This window comes from Falco cherrug, chromosome 4, assembly GCF_023634085.1.
Source record: "Falco cherrug isolate bFalChe1 chromosome 4, bFalChe1.pri, whole genome shotgun sequence".
NCBI lineage: Eukaryota > Metazoa > Chordata > Aves > Falconiformes > Falconidae > Falco > Falco cherrug.
In genome coordinates, this window is record NC_073700.1 from 37,259,260 (window position 1) to 37,283,472 (window position 24,213).

The window sequence follows — 24,213 nt, forward strand, 5'->3', positions numbered from 1 at the left end:
CTGCGTTCATACGAGTGTCACTTCCACCTCTAGGCAGTTCTCAGCCCACCGATTGAGATCACGCTCACAGAGTTACAGGGGAAAATTTCTCATGTAAATTGATTTTGTGCTTGCTTGGTGGAGAAGAAAGCTAAAGATATCTTATTCACCTTGAAAACCAAAAATAGCCATCCTTCCTGGAGCATGGGCTGGGAATTTTGCAGAGCTACAGATCAGGAAGAAAACAGCAGCACGGTGTCAGAGCAGAGAAGACTCCAAGCAAGAGCTGGTGGGAAGCCGGCACTAAATAAGCTGCCAATGCCAGGCAGCGAGCTGTGCCCTGGGGCGGCGGCGGTGCAAGAGGGACAGACCCATCCATGCAAAACCCTCTCGGCAGAAATGACAACCCGATGTAAAATTACTGCCCCAATTTGGGGACATCAGGGCCCAAAGCTCCAGCTTTCCCTTGCTTTTGGTCACTGGGAAAGTCCAGGAGGGGAAGAAAAAAAAAGTTTCCTGAGGCACTAAGCATGTGCTTAAAGAAGTTAGCTGAAATGGTGGAGAGACACCTGCATTAGAGGACTGAGAACACAATTGGAAATTAGGTCCATCTCCATGACTTATGCACTTGCTCTGCATTTGGGTAACTACTCAAATGCTGAGCTCAACAACAGGGGAAACAGCATGGTTCCCATGCTGGCCTCTCCCCTTTTCAGCTCTCTTCTGTTGCACACAACCCAACAGCAAGAAACAGAAAGGAACACAATTCCCTATAAAATTATCCAGCTATCAGTGGGCAAGAATCAATGCAATTAATTACATTTAGTTCTTGTCAGGATACGAAACAGGTGAGGAAGGCGAGAGCTCATGTGCCAGGCTGCTGCAGAGCCCAGAGGTCCCACCTGGACTTCGCTGCACTGGCAGACAGCAAGGAGGGAGCAGGGACAACCTCAGGGCACAGACCCATCCCAAAGCCACCTCATTGCACAACCCAGCCACCCCAAATGCTGCTTGGGCTGGCGGAGGGCTAAGGGAGGGCACATCTGCCTACAACTTGGTTTTTTAACCACTTTTGCAAAGGGCTGAAGGTATGGCCAGGAAGGGGAAGTACCACTTATCCCTGTGCCCTGGGCATCCTGCATCACCCAGCTGCTCTCCCAGCGCTGCCCTGGCCCAGGGCAGCACGATGAGCAGATAGACACAGGATCTGTCCCCGCAGCCACAGAGGCCCTCAGGCTCCCACAGTGCTTTCTCAGGAGCTGGTGGGACCCATACCCAGGGGATGCAGGGCAGCCCCACAGCAGGCTAGATGGACCACTCGGTGTCACTTTGCTCCCTGCAGAAAGCCCAGGCAGCTCCATCCTTTCCCTCACACGTTTCCTGGGCTTTCTGGTCATAACAGGGCACACCATATGGAAGTTATACAAAAAAAGATCAACTTGCAGGTTTAAGCCTTTGGAAAAGGCTGCCTACAAAGGAGAACACACTTCAGATGTAGTGGATGTGTTGTTTAGGAACATGAGGCTTCAGTATTTTCTGTGGCTGTTTAAATTAAACATACAGCAGCTTCTTCTATACCGCAGCCTGCTTTTACCTCAAGATTTCTGAGACCATTTAGCAGACAAAGTCTATACAAAGCCTTACTATCTAGATGGGACTTTCCTAATAGTAGTAGGGGACTTGGGATTTCTTCCACAGACATGCACATTAGTCATCTCATATTTGTTAAGGTCAGTGGTTTCCACCTTTCACTCTCAGATCTCTTATAAATGGTGTGATGTGGGTCCAGGTCCCTACATGAGGAATCCAGGTTTGTTCATTACACCTGTGCTCCCTGGACACAGAAGGAGATGCTCACTTCAGGGTCCTCCTCCTAATGATGCCCACCTCTACGTTTTCCCCCCTGTTCCTTTTGTTCCCAGGACTCCATGGTATTATGCAGTTGCTGGCAGGAAGATGTGTGCACATCTGGACAATGAGAAACCCTGAAGTCAATGGCTTGGGCACATAAATTCAGTTTATCACAATTTTAAGTTCACAAACACCAGAAGATGACCTGGCCTTGTACTGCACAAGGTGCTCTGCGGCAGGTTCCTGCAGCTGATCTCCCTCAGCTGCTTCTCTCTCGTCTGGATGAGAATTAGGAAGCGACTGATCTCCAGTCCCCTCCCTGCGCACAAGGTGCAGCTTCTGCCAGGCTCATTTATGGAGAGCCTCTGGGAAGAGGCATCAGCTGGCAAATAAAGGACTTAGACTGAAATATTTTAAGCCAACAGCACAACAAATCCAACTGTTCTGACACCACGCAAGACTTGCCTATGGCAGACAATATCCTTGCCCAATAAACCCTTTAAAGGTTCACTGATCACAGCTAGATGTGTCATAAATTTCCCTGAATAGTTTATTATCCCCATAAAACTTTAGAAAACTATTTTATCTCATCTGGATTTGGCAATTAAGCAAACTTTGCTCTGTTTACAGCTTACCAGCCAGCCTCTAATGACAATGCACGCGCTTCTTAAAAATGGAATGAAGAGATCCACCGCTGCCCAACCCACACCAACACGTCAGCCCTCCCAACCACGTGTCCTTCCCAACATGTACGCAACATCCCAGGCACAGCAAACAACCACATGTGCTCCATGTGTTTCCCCCACCAGAAACAGGCCTACTATCAAATAACATTTCTTCTACTTTCTTATCTTCCAAACATGCTATTGAAAGGAAGAAAAAAAAAAAAAATCAGCTTGGAGGCTTACTCAGCCCGCTTTTGCCAAAATACATGCGCTGCATTTAATTCAGAGTATTGTTGCTTCTGGGAGCTTAGCAGCTACTAGGTCAACAGTTTTTTATTGGGAAATGTTAATGTTTTATGGCTTCATTTAAATCAGGTGGATGAACGTAAAACCATCATCTGCTTGGCTTTTCAATTACAAGACACAGAAATGAACCCAGTTTCCAGGTTGTCCCACCTACTACACAACTTCCAGCTTTTCCATACAGCCCAGTCCATTTTTGCTTTATAATCGGATCATGCAAACAGAGATGTTTTTCCTATAGGAAATGAATCACGGGAGCCACTGACCTGTTTCTGGAGACGCAGCATTACCCGAGATGCCGCCACCTCACACCTGCCCCACACAAGGCAGGCACCAGAACGCCGACAGGCAAAGCTGGGGCTGGTGGCACAAGCACACAGCCCACCCAGCACCCTGCTGCCATAGTCTGCTAGACCAAAGCCTGGACAGCCCGAGAGTTTTTTGAGGCACACCAAATATCAGAAGACATTTTAAGACTTACCACTGTGAGTTGAAGCCTTCGACCAGTCTACCCAAATATTGCGTTTAATATGAAACGCCATTTGGTGCGCAGCTGACTGGTGCATGGCAGCCCCAGCTTTCACCCAGAGCTGAGCAGCCACCTTCAAACACGTGATGAGTCACATAATGAGAGTGAGGTTTTGCACAACACAATTCAGAAAGTGTCTGAGGAGTAAGCGCTTCTCTCACACTCCAGTGAAGACTCTCACACACAGCATTTTTAATTTTTACCCAATAATGTCCCCTGACTTTGGTGACTCCCCAGTGCTGCAGTGGCAGCTTTGGGGCTCCACGTGCCACTGAGCAGCTCCTCTAACAAGACCACAATACACTGGATCTCCTTCCGCCCAGCCCTGGTGCCCAAAGACATGGCTGCACCACACATCTGTCACCTGCCAGTGCCGTAACAGTGCCACTTATGTACCATTTACAAAAGAGCTGCCCTTCCCCAGAAACCCAGCCTCTGGGCTTGACCACCAACCTCCGGGAAGACGTGCCTAAAAGCTCCCTGCCACCACCATGCAGCACAGGAGGATCACATGTTGTCTTGAAGAGCTCCCAGGACACTGCGATTCCTAAAGAGCAGGACCCACAGAAATACCACCACCACCCATCAAGCCTTCCTCTCATGATGGAGTTATGTGGAAGTTCAAAACTCCTCAGTGGACCTTATGAAAAACATCCAACAAGATCACAACAACCAACCAACCTTCTGAGGATCTGATGGCAGCCTGCCTGCCCTCAGCCATGTCATGAGGATTAATGTTTGCAGCTGGTAAAGACAGCTCCTCCTCCTCCTCCTCCTCCCTGCAGAGATGACCCTCCAGCCTTCCTGAGGGCACACAGCTACTGCTCACCATTGTTCTCATCACAGCCCTGATCCCCAGTTAGACCGTGCCCGTATGCTGGACCAGAGGACAGCCATCACTCACAGAAGTCTCAGCTTGAGGGAATGCCTAGTTTAAATAACTCACAGCTTTGCTCACTGCCTCATTTATGTTAAGCATGAGCCCATCTCAGCCCCACTCTGCTGCTTCCCAAGGCTGCCCCCAACCCTCCTCAGCCTGGCAGGTCCCACAGCTTTGGGGGTACGGCTCTCACACAGCCCCAGGCCATGGCCCCAAGCCCCCCCTCTGCCATCACTCCCACCAATGCCCTTCATGCCATTCCAGGAGAGCCGAGCAGACATCCCCCTCACTGTCCCCAGGAAGGCACCAGGAGCCAGTAAAGCACCCACAAGAAAGGTCGCAGGCATCTCTGGGGGGTTCGATGGGCAAATTGAACACGGTCTCTTGGACTCCAAGAAGCTGAGGAGCAAAAGCTACAGTCACTTCAGGAAGCTTTACAACGAGTTGTGGGATCATTTACCAGAAGAACCTCACACTAAGTCAACAGCAGCATGAACAGAGAGTACAGCTCCCAGGGACATAAGCTGGCAGGACTGCTTGCTCAGGGAAGCCAAGCCCCAGCAGTCAGGGAGAGACCTTCAGGTGACTGATCACTCACGCACCCACCCACACCACAGGCCAACGCTTCTTAGGACTGATAAATTTTAGACACACAATAAAAAGTCAAAGCCACAACTATAATGCACTATAAGGGGAGACTGCCGTTGTCACCTGCATCCCAGCCCCTGCTGCTGCGGGGCACGTGCTGACCTCCAGCCACCCCGGGGACAACCAGCAACCCAGCAGTAGTGATGCCACCTCAGCCGCTGGGTCACCACCAGCCACCCAGCTCCAGCTCTCCACCAGGCAGAGGTGAAGCACCAGACCAGCTGGATGGCAATTTCCATGGCAACACAGGGATGCCATCAGCAGAGGATTAAGCTCCAGCGGGAGGGGAAGCAGGACCAGGGGGAGGGAGGCTGATCAACAAGCACTGCGACAGGGAGCTGCAGAGGAGCAGAGGCCCACGGCATTGATTTTCACGCCCATCTTCCCCTTTCAAGTCTTCTCTAGCATGAAAGTCCCAATTTAAATGGCAGACTTTGACACCATTAAAAGCTATCAGAGCATTTAACACACTGCCCCTTCCTCCCACGTCATCACACCCACGTCTGCCACAGAAATAAAGGGGACTGCAAGATCCAGACATCTCCCCGCAGTCCCGGCAAGAAAGTGCAGCAAATCTGCGTCACACAGAGAACCTTTGAAAGAGGATGAATGCTAAGTGCAGGGGAAAATGATTACTTTATTTGTAAAGACCATGTCTCTTGTCATTCTAATTCATTCCAAATCCTCCAGGCACTGGACAGCTGCAGGTTTAATCATGAATATACAAATCAGCAACACATGAACAACAAAGACAGCCTCCAAATGCAATATGGGGAGACCCAGAACTCTGTCTGCTTTGGCTGCCGCTCTCCCTCCTTTGTACAGAAAGGAAGGAGCGGATCGGTAAAGCCAGAACCTACCACCACACATCCAGGCAGCACAGCAGTGCCTCTCCCATTTACTCCTGGACATGGGAACACCAGCCTGCACCTCTCCCTCCTCCAGCAGAGCCTCCCCACCACCAAGAGGGAAGCAACAGCTGCACGGAGGACAGCAAAGGGGAGAGAAGAGGGAGGAGAAGCGAGGAAGGGTGGGCAGAGGCAAGGGCTGGTGGAAACAAGAGGCTGGAGGGGCTGAGAGCAGCTGGAGCAGCACAGACAACTCGAGTAGGTAGCTGGAAAGGAAAACCATGGGGCTTAACCTACACAAAACAAATGCGCCAAGTAACGGGAAATTGCTCACTTTGGTCTGAGCCTTGGCCAGGGCAGAGCACGAGCATAACACTGGTACGCAGAGGGTGGGTGCACACTCTCACCCCAGCCCAGCTCTGGGAAGCAGCACTCGCATCCCAGGTCCAGCCTACCACTGACACCCTGTTGCCTCACCTCCATCTCCACCCCAGGACCATCAGACAAGGCTCCCTCCAAAGAGTATGTCAAGCTCCCAGGTCAGTCCTGGGATGACCAAACACTAAAAGCAGAATGCTGACAATAATAATCAGTGTACATAAGAAAAAAGTCCAGCTCCCAGTTCTGCAAGGAAGTAGACAAGCATAACGCCTCCCCTCCACTAGCACCAGCTCTAAAGGCTCCAGGATTTTATAAGCGCATCAGCCCTGGTCCTCTTGGCAGAAGCACCTTATGGAAATGCCAGTGTCCTGCTCCTGGCCATGCATGCCTCCCGAGCCAGCCCCGCACCTGCAGCCGACAGCCAGCCAGGCAAGAAACAGCAGCCTGCTGTGAGAGAGGAATTAACAGTATTAAGACCTTGTATGACAAATTCAATGTCAAAATAAACGACACTGGAGATACTCCACCAGCCAATCTCATTTGTACTTAAAATCCTAGGGTTTAATCCAAGAAAAGCATTTGTACCACATGGTGAAGGGTCGGGAGCCCCAGCCCAGCCAGGCTTTGACACCCAGGGCAGTCATGGCATTACCAGTATGGGATGGAAGTTCCAGGACACCTGCACCCACCAGCAAAACACACCTGGTTCAACTGGTAAATCCAAAGCCCACTGACCAGGAAAACACAAATATCAATGCTTGCATGGACAAGCCCACCTTCAAGCCTTCAGGCAAACCTGAGCCCCTCGTACCCACAGCCTTTATGCCATGGGGCTGTCCAAGCTCCAACAAGGGGGGCTGCCCCCAACCCAGCCACACAACTAGGCCTCCCTGGCCAGCTGTACACATCTGTGGGAACCATAATCTTGGCCATAAAGCCATAGCTTGGGGCTGGGACAGGGTGTCGGAGCAGCACTTGATGAAGTACTTGCCACTGCGAAATGCAGATGCAAAACCCCAGTCCCCCTGTGCCAGCTGTGGTGGCATCAGCCGGTTTTCCTGGACAGCCTCAAAGCCTCACCCACCCTCACTGGCAAAACCTCTTCCCACCAGCACAGACTCGGACACGGCCTCACCGCAGCCCTCCACTCCATCAGCGCCATGCCAGCCAGGCTGGGCGGGAGGTGGGACGGGGACCCAAGGCCCCGGGGCAGGCACTGAGCTGGCAGAGAGCAGCGCCCTGAGCACCCACTGAGATAGACGGTGGATTGTACTCCCCACTGTAGCCATAGGCTGCGCTTCATGTGCCCTGTCTCCTCCACGAGCTCGACAAGGAAAGATGAGAAAGCATGCACATCCCCGCGCCAAGCGTGAGTCACTCTGGGAATGGCAACAGCAACAAACCCACTCCCCTGCCCGCCTCTCGCGCCACAACTTATCTCCTCTCCCCACAGCAAGAGAGAAAGGGTACCCCCCACCCCCTTAAAAATCGCCTTTCTTTTTTAAAAAAATTCCTTGAACAAATGGCAGCAAATCCCAATGTGGAGCTGCACAATGGACACTTCAGTCTGCCCAGGGGAGGGAAAGACAGGACCTTCAATGCCTAAATAAATTCAATTTGCTCATTAAGAGGGGGCTGGGGAAGGTTAGGCGGAGGGTAGCGGTGGTTATTCACTTCCCCCAATTAACATTCCAGCAGCGCTGCTCTGCTTTCTAGGAACAATAACTTTTTCGAAAGGGGGAGTGATGCTCGTGGGGGCGTCGGATGGTCCTGGAGAAAGGAGACACGTCCATGCCTTAACAGGGTCCGAGTTTATGTATGATGGGAACCGCTAAACAAAACCAAGAATAAATAAAGCAAAGAGAACCTGCAAAATAAAACCCCTCACATCCCTAGACCAAGATTATTTGCCTTTGCTGCTGATCTAAATATTTTCTGCACAGGCCTTGGCAACAGAGAAGGAGGTGGCTTGTCACTGATTTGTTTATAAAAGGTCTCCAAATGTAGGGTAATTAAAAATATTTAGACCAGGCTTTGAGCCACATCATGCCCACAGCCTCCTGCGGCCCCACACCGACTCGCAGCAGCTAAGGACCTTGACTGCCCATGTTTTAAAGCAAAGCAGAGCCTCACCCCCTCCACCCTCTGCCAGGCTCTGTGTTGCTGCCAGCCCAGGCTAACAGGTGGGGTGGTGGGGAGGGTGGGCAGGGGGATTAACCCATCACTGCACCTGCCGGGGAGGAAGGAACAACTTCCCAGCTTGTGGTTCCACAGGCCAGGGCTCCTGCAGGATGAGCAGGGCTGGATCCCAGCCTCTCCTCTCTCCCGGGCTTCCTTCTGCCCCAAAAAATTCCCAGACCCCTTCACTGAGTCTGCCCATCACTCCACGACAGTAATTTATTTATTTCCTTCCCAAGACGAAAAATGTGCCTTTTCTTAGCATGGCCACTAATTTCTCCGATAAAGCATTTGCAGCACGCTTGGGAGCTCCCACTTGCTCTTGCAACTTCCCTGATGCTCTTAGGAGGGAAGCTGCTGTGCCTCAGTCCCCCCCCGACATGCGAGCCCTGCGATGGCACGCACACACAGAAGACAAGGAGCACAAACCAAACGCAACCACAGTCACACCAGCGGGAAGGAAAACCACAGGAGGGGCTCTGCACACCAGACACTGCCCACCATGGCCGGCCCCACTCGCCGGCAGAGCCCTGGGCAGCTGCCACGAAGGGAGCACGCGGCAGGAGCGGAGGGCTTCCAGGCACGGGACAAAGCCCAACACCAGACCAAGCCGCGCCTATCACCATCTCAAGTGCTGCAGGCCTGAAAAGAGCAGGCTTGCCCTTGTAAAACTGAAAACAACCACTGAAAATGAGCGGGTCCATCAATACCCCACGGGCGTATGTGCTGGGGCGTATCTATTTCACCACTTTACAGTTTTGAAGGATTCCCATGAAAATCTAGCCCAAACAGACAGATGGCTAGAGCTTAGCATTCCCAGTCACCACCTATAAGCAATAACAGGGCACTCAAAAGCAGGACCCTGGCACGAGGCATGGCTGGACAGACGTCTCTGCAGGGGGAGGTCAGGCAGCACTGGCTGTTAAGCTCAGTTATATCATCTATGGATGCCTATGGCCACAAGTAGGAAAGAAAAACACTTTGATCTGCTACACATGGGAACTGAAACCAGTTTGGTTTACCCTGCAGATGTTAAATCAGCACGTAAGTCCCATGCAAACATGCCCAACTAAAAAAAGCTCCCATCAGCATGGTGTTCAGCTGCAGCCAGCTTCAGCTCGGTTACGTCCTATCAAACAGGCATGAAGCAGACTTGAAGCTGGCAATATCCAAAGGTGCTCCAGTTATTTAATTCACTCATCCACAATACTCAAGTTGAAGATTTGCAGTTCCCCCCATTTGGCTTCTCAGATGACAAAGCAGCTTGCCAATTTACCAGGGGATGTGTAACCACATCAAGCAGCTCTTTGGTGCCAACACCATCTCACAGGAAGAAGATGGAAGGATGGTAGAAAGGCATGCACCTACCTGAGAAGGCGCCTCCTCACAGGTTTGATGCAGAAAGTTTGGTAATGCTGTATTGGGTGACCAATATTGTCACCCTGAGGCACTTGGTTGCACAGCCCACAGAACCAAACATCCCTTGCAGAAGACCAGCCAGAGGTCTGGGGGAAAGACTAGCCTGGCCTGAAGCCCCACTAGCAGTCTCCAGCACACCTCCTGCTTCTTGCCCTGAATCCTCTCTGCAGGTGAAAACAAGGACAACAGCAGAAAGGCTCCCAGGGAAGCTGTGTGGCTTGCGTGCTCTTCCTGGAGCATCACGAGGCTTAATCCCAGTGCGAAGGTGTCAGTGCCTTTTCATGGTAAGCAAAGGTCTGCAATCAGAACAAATCCTCTCTCAAGCCAGCATCAGGCACTAGGACTCTATTTTCCCCACTTTTTGGGCAGCCAATGCTCTGTCCTACCACCCAAGCAGCCACTGCACAACCTATTGCTCCAGAGCCAACACCACAGACACTCACCAGAGGTACCTTAAATGGCCACAAGGAACAGTAAGTGATCATTTCAACAAAAACCCGGATGAAATAGCTGAGCTGTGGGCTGGATTTGCTGTTGAATTTCAAGCCTGAAAGAGAAATCCAGCCATAAAAATGCAGAGGCCAACTACTGAAAGGAAAAGATCCCTGCCAGAGGGGAAGCAGAAGGAACCAAAACCAGACTTGGCACGTGCTCCCTTCCAGCCCTGGTGCACCACAGACCAGGCGTGTGTCTCCTCCTCACCATGCAACGCAGTTATTGCCATAGTTGAACACAGGAGAAGCTGAACCAGGGCCCAGGTCCAGCACAGCCCTATCTATGTCGCTAGGAGCCTCCCTACACAAAGCTCCGTACCTGGTTTCCTCCAACAATGCTTCCTCCCTCTCCTCCCCAGAGATAAGAGGGGCCCACGCAAGAGTATCGAGACCCCACCACCCCATAGGGAAAGTGGTGCACATAGGGTCTTTCCAGGACAGCAGCTCTCATGCTGCTTTCCTCGAAGTGTGCAGAAGCGCTGCAACTTTTCTTGAGGCAGGACATTTCTCCTGTCAGGAGACGAGAAGATCCAGAAGTTTAATATTGTCATGCTGGTAGCTGGGCATCTCAGAAAACCTGTTCTCTCTGCCTTGAAAAGTCACTTCTGTAATAGCCGAAGAAAAGAGAGGGAAATTCTCACCCCCAGGAAAGCATAATTATGCCTTTCTATCCCACTGCCAGGTGGTCCTGGGCCCCAGCTGACCTTCTCCTGGGCTGCCTGGAGGCTTCAGCAAGGACAGATTCAGCAGGCTGGCAGCAAGCACACCCCTTGCCATTGAACAGCCTTCAAAGCCTCATCACGAGCTCCACAGCCAAAGCATCCCTCCCACCCCCCTTCAACATAGCCCCCCCTCCCCTAACCCTCCCGCTCCAGGGCGAGGACCAGCAAGGCTGAAGGTCTCACAGCTGCGGGCCATACAGCCTCCCCATCACCACCCCTCTGCAGCTATTCTTAGTCCTCTGGTGTGATCAGGCTCAGACTGGAGATGCGACTGCAGCAGCAGGAGAGAAGAAAAACAGCCTTCTGCATGTGACAGGCAAAGACTTCTAAATAGTCAGAGCAGAAAGAGGTATGTCTCCTTTATTTTCCAGGAGACCAAGACTCAACTATGCAAGTGGAGCAGCCTCCAAAGGCGCCTTACTCTCCACTGAAGCCTGGGCTATTTCTGCCTCTGCAAACGCTCCCTTGTAGAGATAAGGCTCAGCTTTCTGAGGCTCACAAACTAGTCATTAAAAAAAATTAAATCCAAGGTGGGAGAAGTGAGATAAACAAAATGCTATTAGGAACCCCCAGGTCTAACTGCCTCTCCTGTCACCGGGGCCCTCCTCTCGCCAGCACATTCCTGCCGCTAATGAGGCCCCACCGCTTCCTCCTCCCTCCTCAAGTTGCTCCTGGTGATGCAAATCCATCGTCTTTGTTTCTATTCTTGGAGTAAAAACAGAACCAAAGTAAATAGCAAAACAGCTCTTAGGTTTCAGGATCCTTTCTTTTTCCACCCTTCCCAACAGCAGCAAGGCTGTTGTTGCCGTCAAAGCGAGGTGACACCCGACCCCAGACATCATCCTGTTCCCACCGGAAATGCTCCACTTAATCTTCAGCCTCCAATATCCCCTTTGAGATCATCGCCAGCTCCTTCGCCGAACCTCTGCTCCTCTGTGCTCCTTGGGAGGCTTCAGGTGTCACTGCAAGCCTCTCAGCGAGCGAGAGTGCCTGCAGAGAGCCTGCCAAGGACTCTGGTGATGGCAGAGAGCTCTCCCCATCCCCAGTCCTTCTGCAGAAGGCTAGAGACACATCCCCATCAGACCTTCTGCCTTCCACCATCACCCCTGACTTGCCAAACTGGCTCCAGTCTGCACCCAGAGAGACCTCACGGTGCCCAGCGTGTTCCCACATGTCAGGGTAGGCACCAATGCACATGCACAGAGGGGGAGACACACAGCAGCCTAAGTTAGAGACATCACCTCTCCTCCATATGTGCCAGTGTCCCATGAAGCAGGGTGACCACTGCTGTGCCACAGCACACTGCCAGGGATGGTGCTTACACAAGGAGGGGCCAGTGCTGAAAATCATCTCTGCCACTGCCAAGCTCCCATGGAAGCTGCAGAGGCAGGAGGGACAGGTAGGGCAGTCTGTGCAAGAAAAAGCCCCATTCAGATACGGTTTCTGGTGTCTAACAACATCTTCAAAAGTCACCTCCTCCTTCCAGACCCAGTGGGGGTTCCAGCAAAGCCAAGCAGGCAGCAAGCCTTACCTCAAGTGCTGGGACCTTGAGCGCCTTCAGCAGGACGAGCACACTCTGGGTAGCAGCAGGCTCATACCCCAGCACTCTCTCCACCGTCATGGCCCATGCTGGGAAGCAGACAGCTGCAAAGAGCCAAGCCTCGGCTCCAGGGGCAGCAGCAGGGGAGAGCAGAGCCCTGACAGCACTCCTTAACCGCCAACAGTCAGATGTGGCCACTCCACTCGGACACTGCAACCTCCCAGTGCTTTGAGGAGCTCTGGCAGGTTTCCCCAGGCTCCCAGGTGCAAGGAGGAACGGGGAGACTGTGAGGATACAGAGGCTGAGGGAAACTCAGACCTCTGCAGTGAGGCAGGCATAGGTAAAACGAAGCCCTTCTTCCAGAGATGGGGGAATAAAAATCCGAGCAGCCCGCGGAGCTGCCGTGGGTACCGGTGCACCGAAGCGCAGTGCTGCAGAGACCTCTTGCAGCACACAACTGTTACTGCACCCATGCCCCGACACCACGGAGCACCCTTGGAGCTGCATGGTTTCTAACATAAAAAGCGCTTTACCACACGCTGGTGATTTAGCCTGTGCATCCCCGGACGGGCTGCAACTGGTGAGGCTTTGCAGCATCCAGCTGATGGCATCCAGCACATGTGAAGTGCCATCTACAGACAGCCACTACACTAAACTGCTCCTAGTTCTGCAGCTGAATCCACTTGCCATCTCCTTGAGTCTAGATGAAGCCACAATAGTGCCCAAAAGGGCTTATTTGGGCACAAGCACCTCTCTCTGCATGAATTTGCTTGCAGGGAAAGTACTTGAGTGTTTAAACCTCAGGCTGCTGAAGTACGTTCTTCGTTGGTACTCTCCAACAGCTTTTCATGAAAAGCGTTTTGGGGGTTGCATTTGCCAAGAGCTGCACCATTTGCTCATGTACCTGAAGCACCTGCCTTCCTCAGATCAAGAAGATGCAAAGACCTGCAGACTGTGAGCTCCAAGTTGTAAGATGACAGACTACAGCAACCAGATTTGCTGCCTGATATCTGGGAAAGTAAGAGGGCTCAAGAGGAAGAGCAAAAGAGCAGATCTACGAAGGGAAACACAAAAGAAGTCTGTAGGTGGACCAAGAGGCCCTGTGGTCAGCGGAGGATATGATTTAGTAATGCCTGCTCTGAGCAGTGACCAGAGTGGGATTCAGGGACCCACAACCACAAAGCCATCCTTGCTGGCAAACCACAGAGCCCAGAAGTAAGAAGAGAAAGAAATCGGGATGACAAAACCTACCAGATTGTGCACTTTGGGATTAACAGGAACAACCCCAGCATCCAGGACTTCTCCAGCTAGATCCAGAGGCCAGGAAGAACCTGGGAAGCAGACACATGGCCACTGTCACCATCACACCCAGCTGTCAGGAGGGGACAACAGCCAAAGGCAGGCAGAGAAGCTGTGCTGGGGAGAGGGACCTCCATACCCTGAACAGAAACTGGTCTGGGGGCTGACAGCACAAGTCCTTGTGCGTTCAAGCAAGATCGAGCCACCCAAGAGCCTTTGCTTTTCTATGCAGCTGAACCATTGCTGACTGCAGCCCAAAGCACCCCCAGCCCACCCCACATTGATGAGACCCGGGCCCGGGCTACAGCACCAACCAGACACCTCATTCAAGCTTCACATTGTGAGGCACCGGTCCTGCCATAAAGGAGGAATACTCCAGCTCATTAAATAATGTCTCACTTACTTTAAATCACTGTGGTTGTTTTCTTCTTTCACACAAACTTCAAATACCAAAGGACACAGTGCACATTTTTAGCAAGTCTAGCTTGGAGAAGCAGAGTAAAATTGGAAGTTGGCAAAGTGCTCTGCTTTCCTCCTCCTCAGCCCTGCTGCTTTCTGTGCATTTGATGCTCCTGGCCCAGAAGCAAAATTCTAATGCATCAGAGGCTGGGAAGTTGCTGCTTTTCTCTCTGTCAGCTGGTCGGATGCTCCCTCCACCATCTCCTGAGCCAGCCCCGTGCTCGGCCAGCATTCCCATCCCTGCACACGCTGAACCCAGGCTGCTCCTTCCCAAAGCAACGCCAGCAGAGGGAGCAGACACTGCAGGTCTGCATGGAAATTACAGCAGTTTTTAACTGTGGTTATTATACTTTGAATCTAGAGGTTATTTCCTAGTAGTTTGCTTAAGTTATTTGAAAAGGCCCAAGTCAGGACCACAGCCAGCCTGCATCCTCTCTTGTAAGAGCCCTGGGAAAGCATATATAGTTCGCACTACTATCCAGGCTGCAAAATGTCAGTATTCAAATCAAAACCAAAGCCCATCCCTTGGCAATAAACGCCTTCCAGATTCAAGCACAGGGGCCCACAGCTACTGTTTATTTTAAAGCACTGTACTCTCAAAACCCTGAAAGACTGCCTATCAGCAGGTCTCACATCACTTACAACAAACAGGAGAGTCTTCCTACAAGTGATTTATGAATGCAATGTGGTTTTGCCCTATATTAAGCATTAAATAAACACCAACTAATAGATTTAAGAGACAAACTACTCAGTATTTTCTCTTCAGAAAACTGGAAAAATCTCTTTGAAGGCCAGAACTGGGAGGGAACACACACTCTGGCTCTGCCTGCAGGTTCCCACAACCCAAAGAGGTTTGCTGGAGGAGGCTGGTGCACCCCACCTGGCTGTAAACACTTTATACAACCTGTTACAACATCTATGCACCCACCCTGCAGATGCACTGAGCCTTTTGGCCGTGGGTGGAGGAAGGGGCCAGGAAGTGAGGATTTGCAGAGGGGAGGAGGGAAAAACTGTGTGCTGGTGTTTGCAAGCTTTCAGGAACCCGCTGTGGCCATGCGTTGGTGCTGACCAAATTACTGCACGTGATGGAGGTAAGCAATCAAGGTGTCTTCAACCACCCCTTTGCAAAGCCATTAAACCACCACTGATGGAGTGCTGTATGGTTACCTGCTGCTCACCTGGGATAGTCTCTGCTATCACCAGCGTTGTTGCTGAAGCTCATAACCTTTCCATACTAACATGCTGGCTTTGGCCACAAACATGCCCTTACCGCAGGCAAAGCCTTCTTCAGCTGTCCTGGAAGGCCACCACAGGCACCAGCAAGGCAGCTGAGAGCACCACAGAGGTGCCCTGACAGCCAAAAGTTGCTACAGGCAGCTCCCACGCTGGGCCCTGCTCACCTAACCTCTGCAACAGGAGGAGAATGTATGGCTAAGCCAGTGTTTTCTGAAAGGAAAAAGGAATGCTCTTTCTTGCCTGTTTGCAGCTTGCTGTGAAACATCACACTGGCTTGCAGCACTTGCGCATCCCCTTGCTCTCCTGTGGGGCTGTAAATCTTCCCAGTGACAAGTCACTAGTGCTTTCCCCACCCTGTAAATCCGTACACCTCTGCCCATCCCTGCTGTAGAGGCAGGCGAGCGATTAAACACGCACAGCTACACGCAAGGGTGGGTTGGAAGACAAGGCAGAGCCGAGGTGCCACCGCACAGACACCACAGCCCCGTCCCCGCCACCCACCGTGGGCACACACGCAGCAACGTGCTGGGAAATGCGGCCACAAATTTACAGTCCCCAAAGGGAAAGAGGGGAAGCCATGCAAAGCCAGGCAGGGTCAGGAGCTGCACACATTCATAGAGCTCCAGGGAATGAACTCTACAGGCACCACAGCCCCACTGTCCCGGCAGGTTGTCAGTGTTTCTGGCCATCTGGGCTTTGTGTAATACTTGGAGTTAATTTTCTTTTTCCTATTCTCATAGGCAAGTTCCCCATGGATCGCAGAAGGATGGGAAGGCTAGGAAGGTAAGCACAAAGCAGCAGCTGAGCATGGTTTGGGGGTATCAGCAATATTAGTTTGACATTCATACAGATAGACATCGCTCCAGAAAAACAAGACTTTGAATGATCTGCATTTGGACATTTAAGACCGACAAAATGCACCTTAATACCTCTCACCAAAACCCAGCTCCAGATTCTCCTATAAGCTGACAAGCAGCAGAGCATGTTGGCTGACACGAAACAGAACACCCCCTCCCATCCCAACCACCAGAGTCACTTTTGCACAGGGGACCAAAAGCCCTTTGATGCAGCAGGGCACCGCCACATCTTCAGAGATGTTTAGCACGCGGTAAAACATCCCCATGTGCCCAGACCCGTCTTTTCACACACAACGTGGTACCAAGGAAGATCTGGGGCGAGTGTTGAGTGAGGCTGCATCCCTCCATCCCTTCTGCACACAGCCATCCTCCCAGTGCTCCATGGCAACACCTCCAAGCTGCCCAACCCTTGCCCACATCTGGCTGAAGCGCCCAACAGGCACAGAAAGCCTTCGGGAAGGCTGGGAGGGGGAAGGGAATGAACAGAATAAACATCTATCCACCAGGAAGGCATGCTAAAAATGCTCCTGCAACGAGGGGGTCAATCCTGCTCCCAAGCCCTGAGCCCCAGCGGTCTGTATGCCATGGGCAGGATGGCAAGGGTGGGCTGACAGAGCCCAGGCAGGAGGTTTCACTGCACGGAGCACCAGCATGTGCTGCAGAAGCAACAGAGACAGGTAAACAAAATATTTGCCTGTCTCAGCCAAGCTCTCCAAGGCATTTGCATTCATAAGCTTCAGAGTAACCAAGATTTTACATTAAAAGCCCAAGGTGCAGAATAATTTCCTAGACTGCACTGGGGGATTTTCCCCCACCTTAATGCCAGAGATGCAGCCAAGCACAAAACAGCCCATGGTGGCGGTGAACAGGAGGAGAACCACCCTACAGCCTAATCCAGATTTTGAGAAAAATACCTACTGCTTCTCAGGGATCCCAGGGATCCATTACAGCTCAGAGACCTACTGCCCCGCAATGGGGGATGGGTGCCAGAGACACCTGGCTCCAGCAGCTCCAGCAGGAAGAGGAGCCAGTATAGCTGGCCAAAAACAAAGCTTAGCTGACCAAGACTCATCCTCAGAAGATGCCCTTGCTCCTGACCAAACCCCTTCACACCCACCAAGCAAAGCAACAGCATCTCCCTGTGGCAAACAACACGTAAGATCATTTTGGCCAGCACTGAGCTTGCACAGCATCTCAAACCCACTTCACTGTGTATCATGAGTGTGCAGCACATCCTTGATCCCCAAAAGAGCTGCATGGGTGTACCACCCCAGCTCGCTTGGTTTGCACTGTTTAATCACAGACGCCTGTTCCCAGTTTGGCTTTGTAAAAGTGGGATGTATTGCACTGCCCACATACACCACCAGGAACCCCTTCTCTGCCAGCCTGGCTTTGAGTGGCCCCCACAAAGCTGCCCCTCTAATTCCTCCCCACGGGAGACATTTCCTTTTGCACAGGGATGCTAGGAGCAGACCTGCTCTCCTCTTCCCAAGCCATCACTGCTTCTACTACCAGCACCACCAAGTATTTGCTGGGATGCTACAAGCTGTCATTGCAAATAAAACCACACTTGCCAAAGAAACGAGCCGGGTACATTTTGGTTTCAAGCATTACTGTGTCAGTTCACTCCCGCACTAATCTGCAAAGTGGTGTGATTCACAGGCAGCCTCTCTCCCCCGCTCCCAGGACTGCTCTGCTGCCTGCTTTCCAGTGAGTAAGCTGCTGTCTGGCTCAGGTGTCACATTATTTATCAGGTTCGTATAGCATGAGGTTTTTTTAAATACTCATCAATGAACTATAGTCGGCAAGCAAGCAATTTGCCAAGGTGGGGCTGGGCACAGTTAGATGATACACACTGCACATCCTTCACCTGCCTTTGCATTTACCTCCTTAAGACAGTCACTGCAATTGTTCTTTGCAAAACTGAGGGCAGCATGTGTGTAGATCCAGTACAATTCTTGTTGCTTTACTCTGCCCCTTCATGAAACACAGTTGACTTGCCTCTTGTATGGCTCCAGCCTCTTTTTTTTTTTTTCCTCTTCCCCTTGTTTTTTTTGTTACACTGAACTACAGGGCACAAACAAGTATTGACTGGCTGCTCGCTAATGTTTTCTGAAATCAGAAAACAGGTATGAAAGTGTGTGGTTTTGTAGCAGTGTCAGAACATAACCAAATAAAAGCAAGCAAGCAGGAGAGTGTTACCACTGGTGTGATTTCACTGTCATTGGTGGGATTGCAGCAGGGCTGAGCCTGGCTGGCTTTGCTGTCACCGTAAGCAGGACACCAGAGCCTCCAACACCAGTTGCATACAGGAGACAACAGACTGCACCTAACAGACTTGGTAAATCCCTGCACACTTAGGAACAAGACCAAACTATCAGGATAACACAGAGATGGGTCCCACTAAGCAGAAACCATGCTCCATGCTCTGCCCAGCTTGCCTGGCAGCAACTACCCAGCCTGAGATTCTCACATCCCCCGGACCGGTGGTGCTCTGGAGCAAGGTGGCTTCTGCCCAGACCTGGGTACTCCAGCTGCCCAACATCACTGCAGTGTCCATCAGAACAGGGGGAGTTTCTGGACTGATCATTATCCACGGGAATAGGCGAACCTGGATGGATACACGTTGGCCAGTGCCTGCCTCCCTCTACAGCCCAGTGAGCACTGGATTTGATCAGGTTTCCGCCACAAAGCAAGTTTGTCTCCTCACTGCCTCCTGTTCCCAGGCCCTACCGTTCCGGTTTGCCTTTTCTCCTTCATTATGGGTTTTGTAAAGCAAGAATTACCTCTGCTCAACTCATCAGAAGAGCTTCCAAGATAAACAGGGCTCTAAGTCTTTCCTGGAGGGCACAGACATTTCATAACAGAGTGACTGCCTAGAAAATATACCATACAAAATAAAATAAATAAAAAAAAAAAAAAATCAGTGCATGAGAACACGCCCAGGAAAGCAACACAATCTTGAGTCTCACCTACTTGGAACATGCGTGAATTAAAGCAAGCAGAAGCATCAGGCCAGCTGTGGCAGCACCACGGATGGCAGAGCTGTGGCACGGCCATGCCACCGGCTGCTCTCTTCCATCTCACCAGCCCAAACTGTGCATTGTGGAAGAGTTCACCAAAAAGCAGCAGCATTTCATTGCAGAGGAGCAGGGGGTGTCAGGATAGAGACCCACTGCAAATCAGGCTAAGGACCAGCACGCCACGACCCCTAGCACTGCTGGCTCCTCCTCTTCAGGGAGCAGCAAGATCTGCACCATCAGCTTAACAGGTTTCCTTAGAACATCACAAAGTCACTGGGCAATACCAGAATGACTGGCCTAGATACAGAGTACTTCAAAATCCCAAGGGCAGAAAGAAGGAGTACAAATTCTCTCAGAGCCCTGCAGTAATCTGCACGGACTGTCCTAGCAGCCACTACAGACAGTGACTCAGTTCTGGGTCTCTTTTAATGCTCCCTATAGCTAATACTGAGTTTATAATAGGGTTAATTCTACCTTTTAACGGTCGGGGTCCTGAGAAGACAAGAAGTTTCAGCACAGCCTGTAACAGTCATCGTTGCTCTCCTCCTCCCCCCAGGCAAGGGACATGGCAGAAGATCCCATCCCTGCTTCTTGCTGCCCATCTCAAAGGCAGTGTGGAGCCAGCCAGGCACAAAACCCAAAACAGGCCCTTATCCATCACCCAGAACAGGCGCAAGGGTTCGGAGCACAGACCCAGCCCTGGCCATCACCCCATCACAGCATGGATGTGCTGGACCCACGGGGGCAAGGCAGGGGATCCATGTGAGAGACAGGTGCCAAAAAGCTATCAAATGCTCCTCTTGCTCAAAGGCGGAAATGTCACCAACATTACAAGCCTTAGAGGAGTTAAAAGGAAAGACTTATTAGAAAGAAAACTCATTCTGACAATCACAAAAATTGGAATTAATTTAAAATTCAAATTATGCAAATTCAAGGAATCTGTATGTGCAGATCCATCACATGCCAGCAGTGGGACCGAAGAAGACACATGCCACCAGCTATGTGGTTGGGGGAAATCCTCCTAGAGCTGGAGGAGGGTGGAAGGCAGGCATGCTCACCTCCGGCAGACAGGGGAAGGGCAGCTGCTCCTGGGGAACAGGGCCACACAGAATTTGCAGGTGCTCCCTCTGCACTGGCAGGGAAGCCAAGAGATGCCCGGGCAACACCAGCAGCACTCCAGCATGCCATACCCCAGGGGTGCAGGGAGGCAAGTCTCAAATGTTTTCACACAAGCCATAATAAATTCTCCCTTGCAGAAGCTTAGATGCCTGTGACCAACACGAAGCCTTCGTTAGGCAGAGAGCCTAATCAAATGGATGCGAGACAGCTGCACAGCACAGGCTCCATGTGGGCAATAGCTCTGCCTCATCCCCATCCACTCTGCCAGGCTAGGGTCCCAGCTGCCCCCCAAAAGCCCTGTAATCAGGAGCCTCTCCCCTTGCTCAGCACTTCCCAAAATAGAAAGCCAAGCAACTGCATTGCAAGGCAAAGGCAGCCCGGAATGTCAGCACAGAAAGAGCAAAGCCAGAAATCTAATGTTACGAGCTGGGTAAGCGCAACAGCCTGGAAAAATGAATCAAGCTTTAAACATGGACCTTCCTGAAAGGTCCCAGATGAGCCACTGCAGAAAAGGCAAATCATATTCTCTCCTGTAAATGCTCTGCCATGCACGAGGAGAGTGGCTCTCAGCAGGCACTGCCTGCCCCACCAGCCATACTCAGAGCGGGGCTAGCCAGGGCACTGCGGGGACCGGGGGACACTCCAGCACCAAGGTAGAAAGTAATTACCAAACAGTGGGAGGACATGGAGCCCAACCCTTGCTACCTGTTCTTGGAAATAACTTCCCCAGGTTGGCAGGACCTTTACCATGAACTTAAAACCCAGGCTGTCCAGCTGTGTGGGGAACACTGGTCCCATACCAGCCCAAGCCTCAGCTATGGAACAAGCTGCCAGCTCAGCTTGCTGCATGCTCGCTTCCCCGAGCCCCTGCTGAAGGACCCTGTGATGCCCCTTCCAGGTAGGATGAGTCTGCTTTTCTCAGTAGGTCTCACAAGGCCACAGCCCATGGCCAAGCCTACAGCAACATCTTTTAGCTGCTAAAACAAACCAGAAAAGACATAGCAAGAAAAAAAAAGCCAAAAAAGAAGACACATCATACGAAATTCCTGCTCTGTTCCTTGATGGATAGTCAGCTCCATGGGTACACCAAGAAAAGCTAAAAGTCCCCAAAACCTCATGAAGTCAAAGGCCAAAGCAAACCAGCCACAGACAGCACAAAGCAGGCAGTGGCTGACCCCATGGGCAGGCGGCAGGGGCCTGCCCCATCAGGAGCTGGGACCCCAAGCGCTGCTGGCTCCTCTTCGGGGAGCACCAGTATCTGCACCATCAGCTTAACAGGTTTCCTTAGAACATCACAAAGTCACTGGGCAGTACCAGAACGACTAGCCTAGATACAGAGTACTTCAAAATGCCAATGGGAAAAGAAGTACAAATTCTCTCAGAGCCCTGCAGTAATCTGCACTGACTCTCTGCAAGCACCAGGATGTTGCTTGTGCTGAGCGCCCCAAGTCCTTCCATGCCTTTTGCACCACTCTGCACTGCAGAAGGGAGGCTGTGGGTGACAGATCCCACCGAGTTACTGAAAGACCATCTCTGAAAGAGGAACTGTCCCCCAGCATCTCCCCCCCACTCTCCTGGGTGCAGCTTCAGGCTGCAGAAGGCTGACAGACAGATAAAGCAGACATAGGTGCCTCACCCAGCTGCAGGACCACCTCATCTCCAACATCTTTCGGCCACTGATCAGACGCCCCGTCCTGCTTTTGCTCATCTCCATCGCTGAGGCATCCCAAGGCAGCAGCTCCCACAGAGCTGGTTCACAGGTGCCGCTGGCAGCACCAGGGTTGTGACCAGCTCCCCCAGACTCACCCCCATGGGCATCCACTGCTGCAGTGCACAGAAAAGCATCAACACGCTGCTGAGGTCGGAACTGTCCTCCCAGGGAAGAAAGGAAAACTTTGGGTTGCATGGGCACTCACCCCCCGTTCTGCTCCCATTGTACTGATGCTCTCACCCATTGCCAACCAACATCAAGTGTTTTTCAGCACAGGGACACCTGAGCCCTCATTACAACCCCAAGGACCATAACGAGGCAGGAGGAAGGCCATACGAACTCCTGTATCGGGTGTCTCTGGGAAAGAGAAGAGACAAAGCCCATGAAACATTGATCAGAGTCCCCTGCAGCTGCAGCGCAGCCCTGACATGTCCCTGCTGTCCTGCCACCAAGATGCTCCAGAGGGCCAGAAAGGGCTGAGCTGCCCCAGGGTCTCAGCGCTGGCTCGCTGCTCACCCTAGCCCCTTGCCGCACCCGTCCACTGGCCCAGGGCAAATCCTTGCAAAGACACAGTTGCTCAAGCAGAGGACAGGAAAACTCATTTCCTACTTTCAACCTTGTTTCATACTTCGGACAGCAGCGCCCAAGAAACAAGGCACCATCCCACACATCGCCTGGCTGAGCAACAGCCACCTCTGAGCCAGCGACAGCCGGCGGCAAGCGGGGAGCCAGAAACTGGGGAGCCAGGGGCTCTGCCACGGTGTGGGCAAACTCGAGCTGCTGCCACCATCTGCTCCACTAGGCTGGAGCAGCCTCTTTTTCTGTTGATTTAGTAATGCTGCACATAAAAATAGCTCTCCGACACGTTGGTGGTTTTGGGAAGCTACATGCCTGTGAATGCAGAGGGCCAGACACCCCGGTACTCACAAATTGCCGCCGCAGCTTGGTCTTGACACGCTCAGCCTTCGTCTCTGTCGGGTGGACGGCATAGCTGAGGGACCCCAGGTGGTTGTCAACTGACAGGCTCTTCCTCATGTAGAAGGACCGGGTGCGGAAGTAGCTGAATGGGGCATCCTCCACCGCTGTGCTGAGCTGGGGGTCCCTGGGGGGGTCTGTGCAGTCATCCTCCAGCCGCCACGCCTCCCCTGGGGAGCAGAAGTACACACCATGCCATTAGAGCCACAGCCCAAGCCACGTCCTACCCCTCCAGCCCAACAGTGGGGATGCCCAGTGGACAGTCCGGACCCCCGTGCCCACCCCACACCCACCAGCACGCCATGGGGTACAGGTGATGCAGAGCTCCCTCCCTGGAGGAGGTGGTACATCCCTGCCGCATGCCCTGGTGCACACCTTGCCCCCGCCTGCCCCAGGCGATGGCCCCTGCTCTCACCCTGTTCAGCCTCATGTACCCCCAGCCCCCAACAGCCACCCCTCCAGGCAGGAACTGGGCAAATACAGTTGAGCACAATGAAGTCTTGGCCAGAGTCAGGGCCTCCAGGTGCTACTGCAGTATGAATATTACTACTCAGAAAAAATCAGCAGACCAAAATCCTAATACTTTAAAATTTCCTGCTATTTAACTCCAACAAGTTTATCCCATTTAAAAGGGTCACTTATAATGAAATAAAAAAATTCACTCATTCTTCCTCCCCTCAAGTCCAATAAGATGTTCCACATTAGAAGTAAATGTTTGGGGCTTTGTTTTGCTTTTTAAGAAATACAGATCGTACAGTCAGAACCCCACGCAGCTCTTGCTGCTGGCATTCATGTTACACACCTGTATCAAACCTCTCTCCTGCAAGTATTCACGTGCTCTGTGCTTGGCGATGATAAATTTTGCTTTGTGAATGGGAAAACTGAGGTACCACAAATGTTGCAAATCGCAGATGGATTTACTGCTATCTTCTCCTCCAGAAAACTCTTTATGACACGGCCAAGAGCAAATCAACAGCCAAACCAAGGAAAGAAACCAGACCTCCGGTCTCCAAGCTCCTTGCAGCACCATCTGATGCAGCACTGCAGGGCTAGAGAGCCCGGAGACAAAACCTCATTGACGTTGAGAAAGCAGCGGC

General features: G+C 51.9%; 1 protein-coding gene across 1 annotated transcript in view; it reads right to left on the reverse strand.

Annotated features, from left to right (window-relative positions):
• Window positions 1-24,213, reverse strand: part of LOC102057076 (ankyrin repeat and fibronectin type-III domain-containing protein 1-like) — a 209,029-nt gene that overhangs the window by 142,057 nt on the left and 42,759 nt on the right. Inside the window, exon 3 of the mRNA XM_027810164.2 lies at window positions 23,069-23,286. Within this exon, the coding sequence (XP_027665965.2) occupies window positions 23,069-23,286 (218 nt within the window). The remainder of the gene's footprint in view (window positions 1-23,068; window positions 23,287-24,213) is intronic.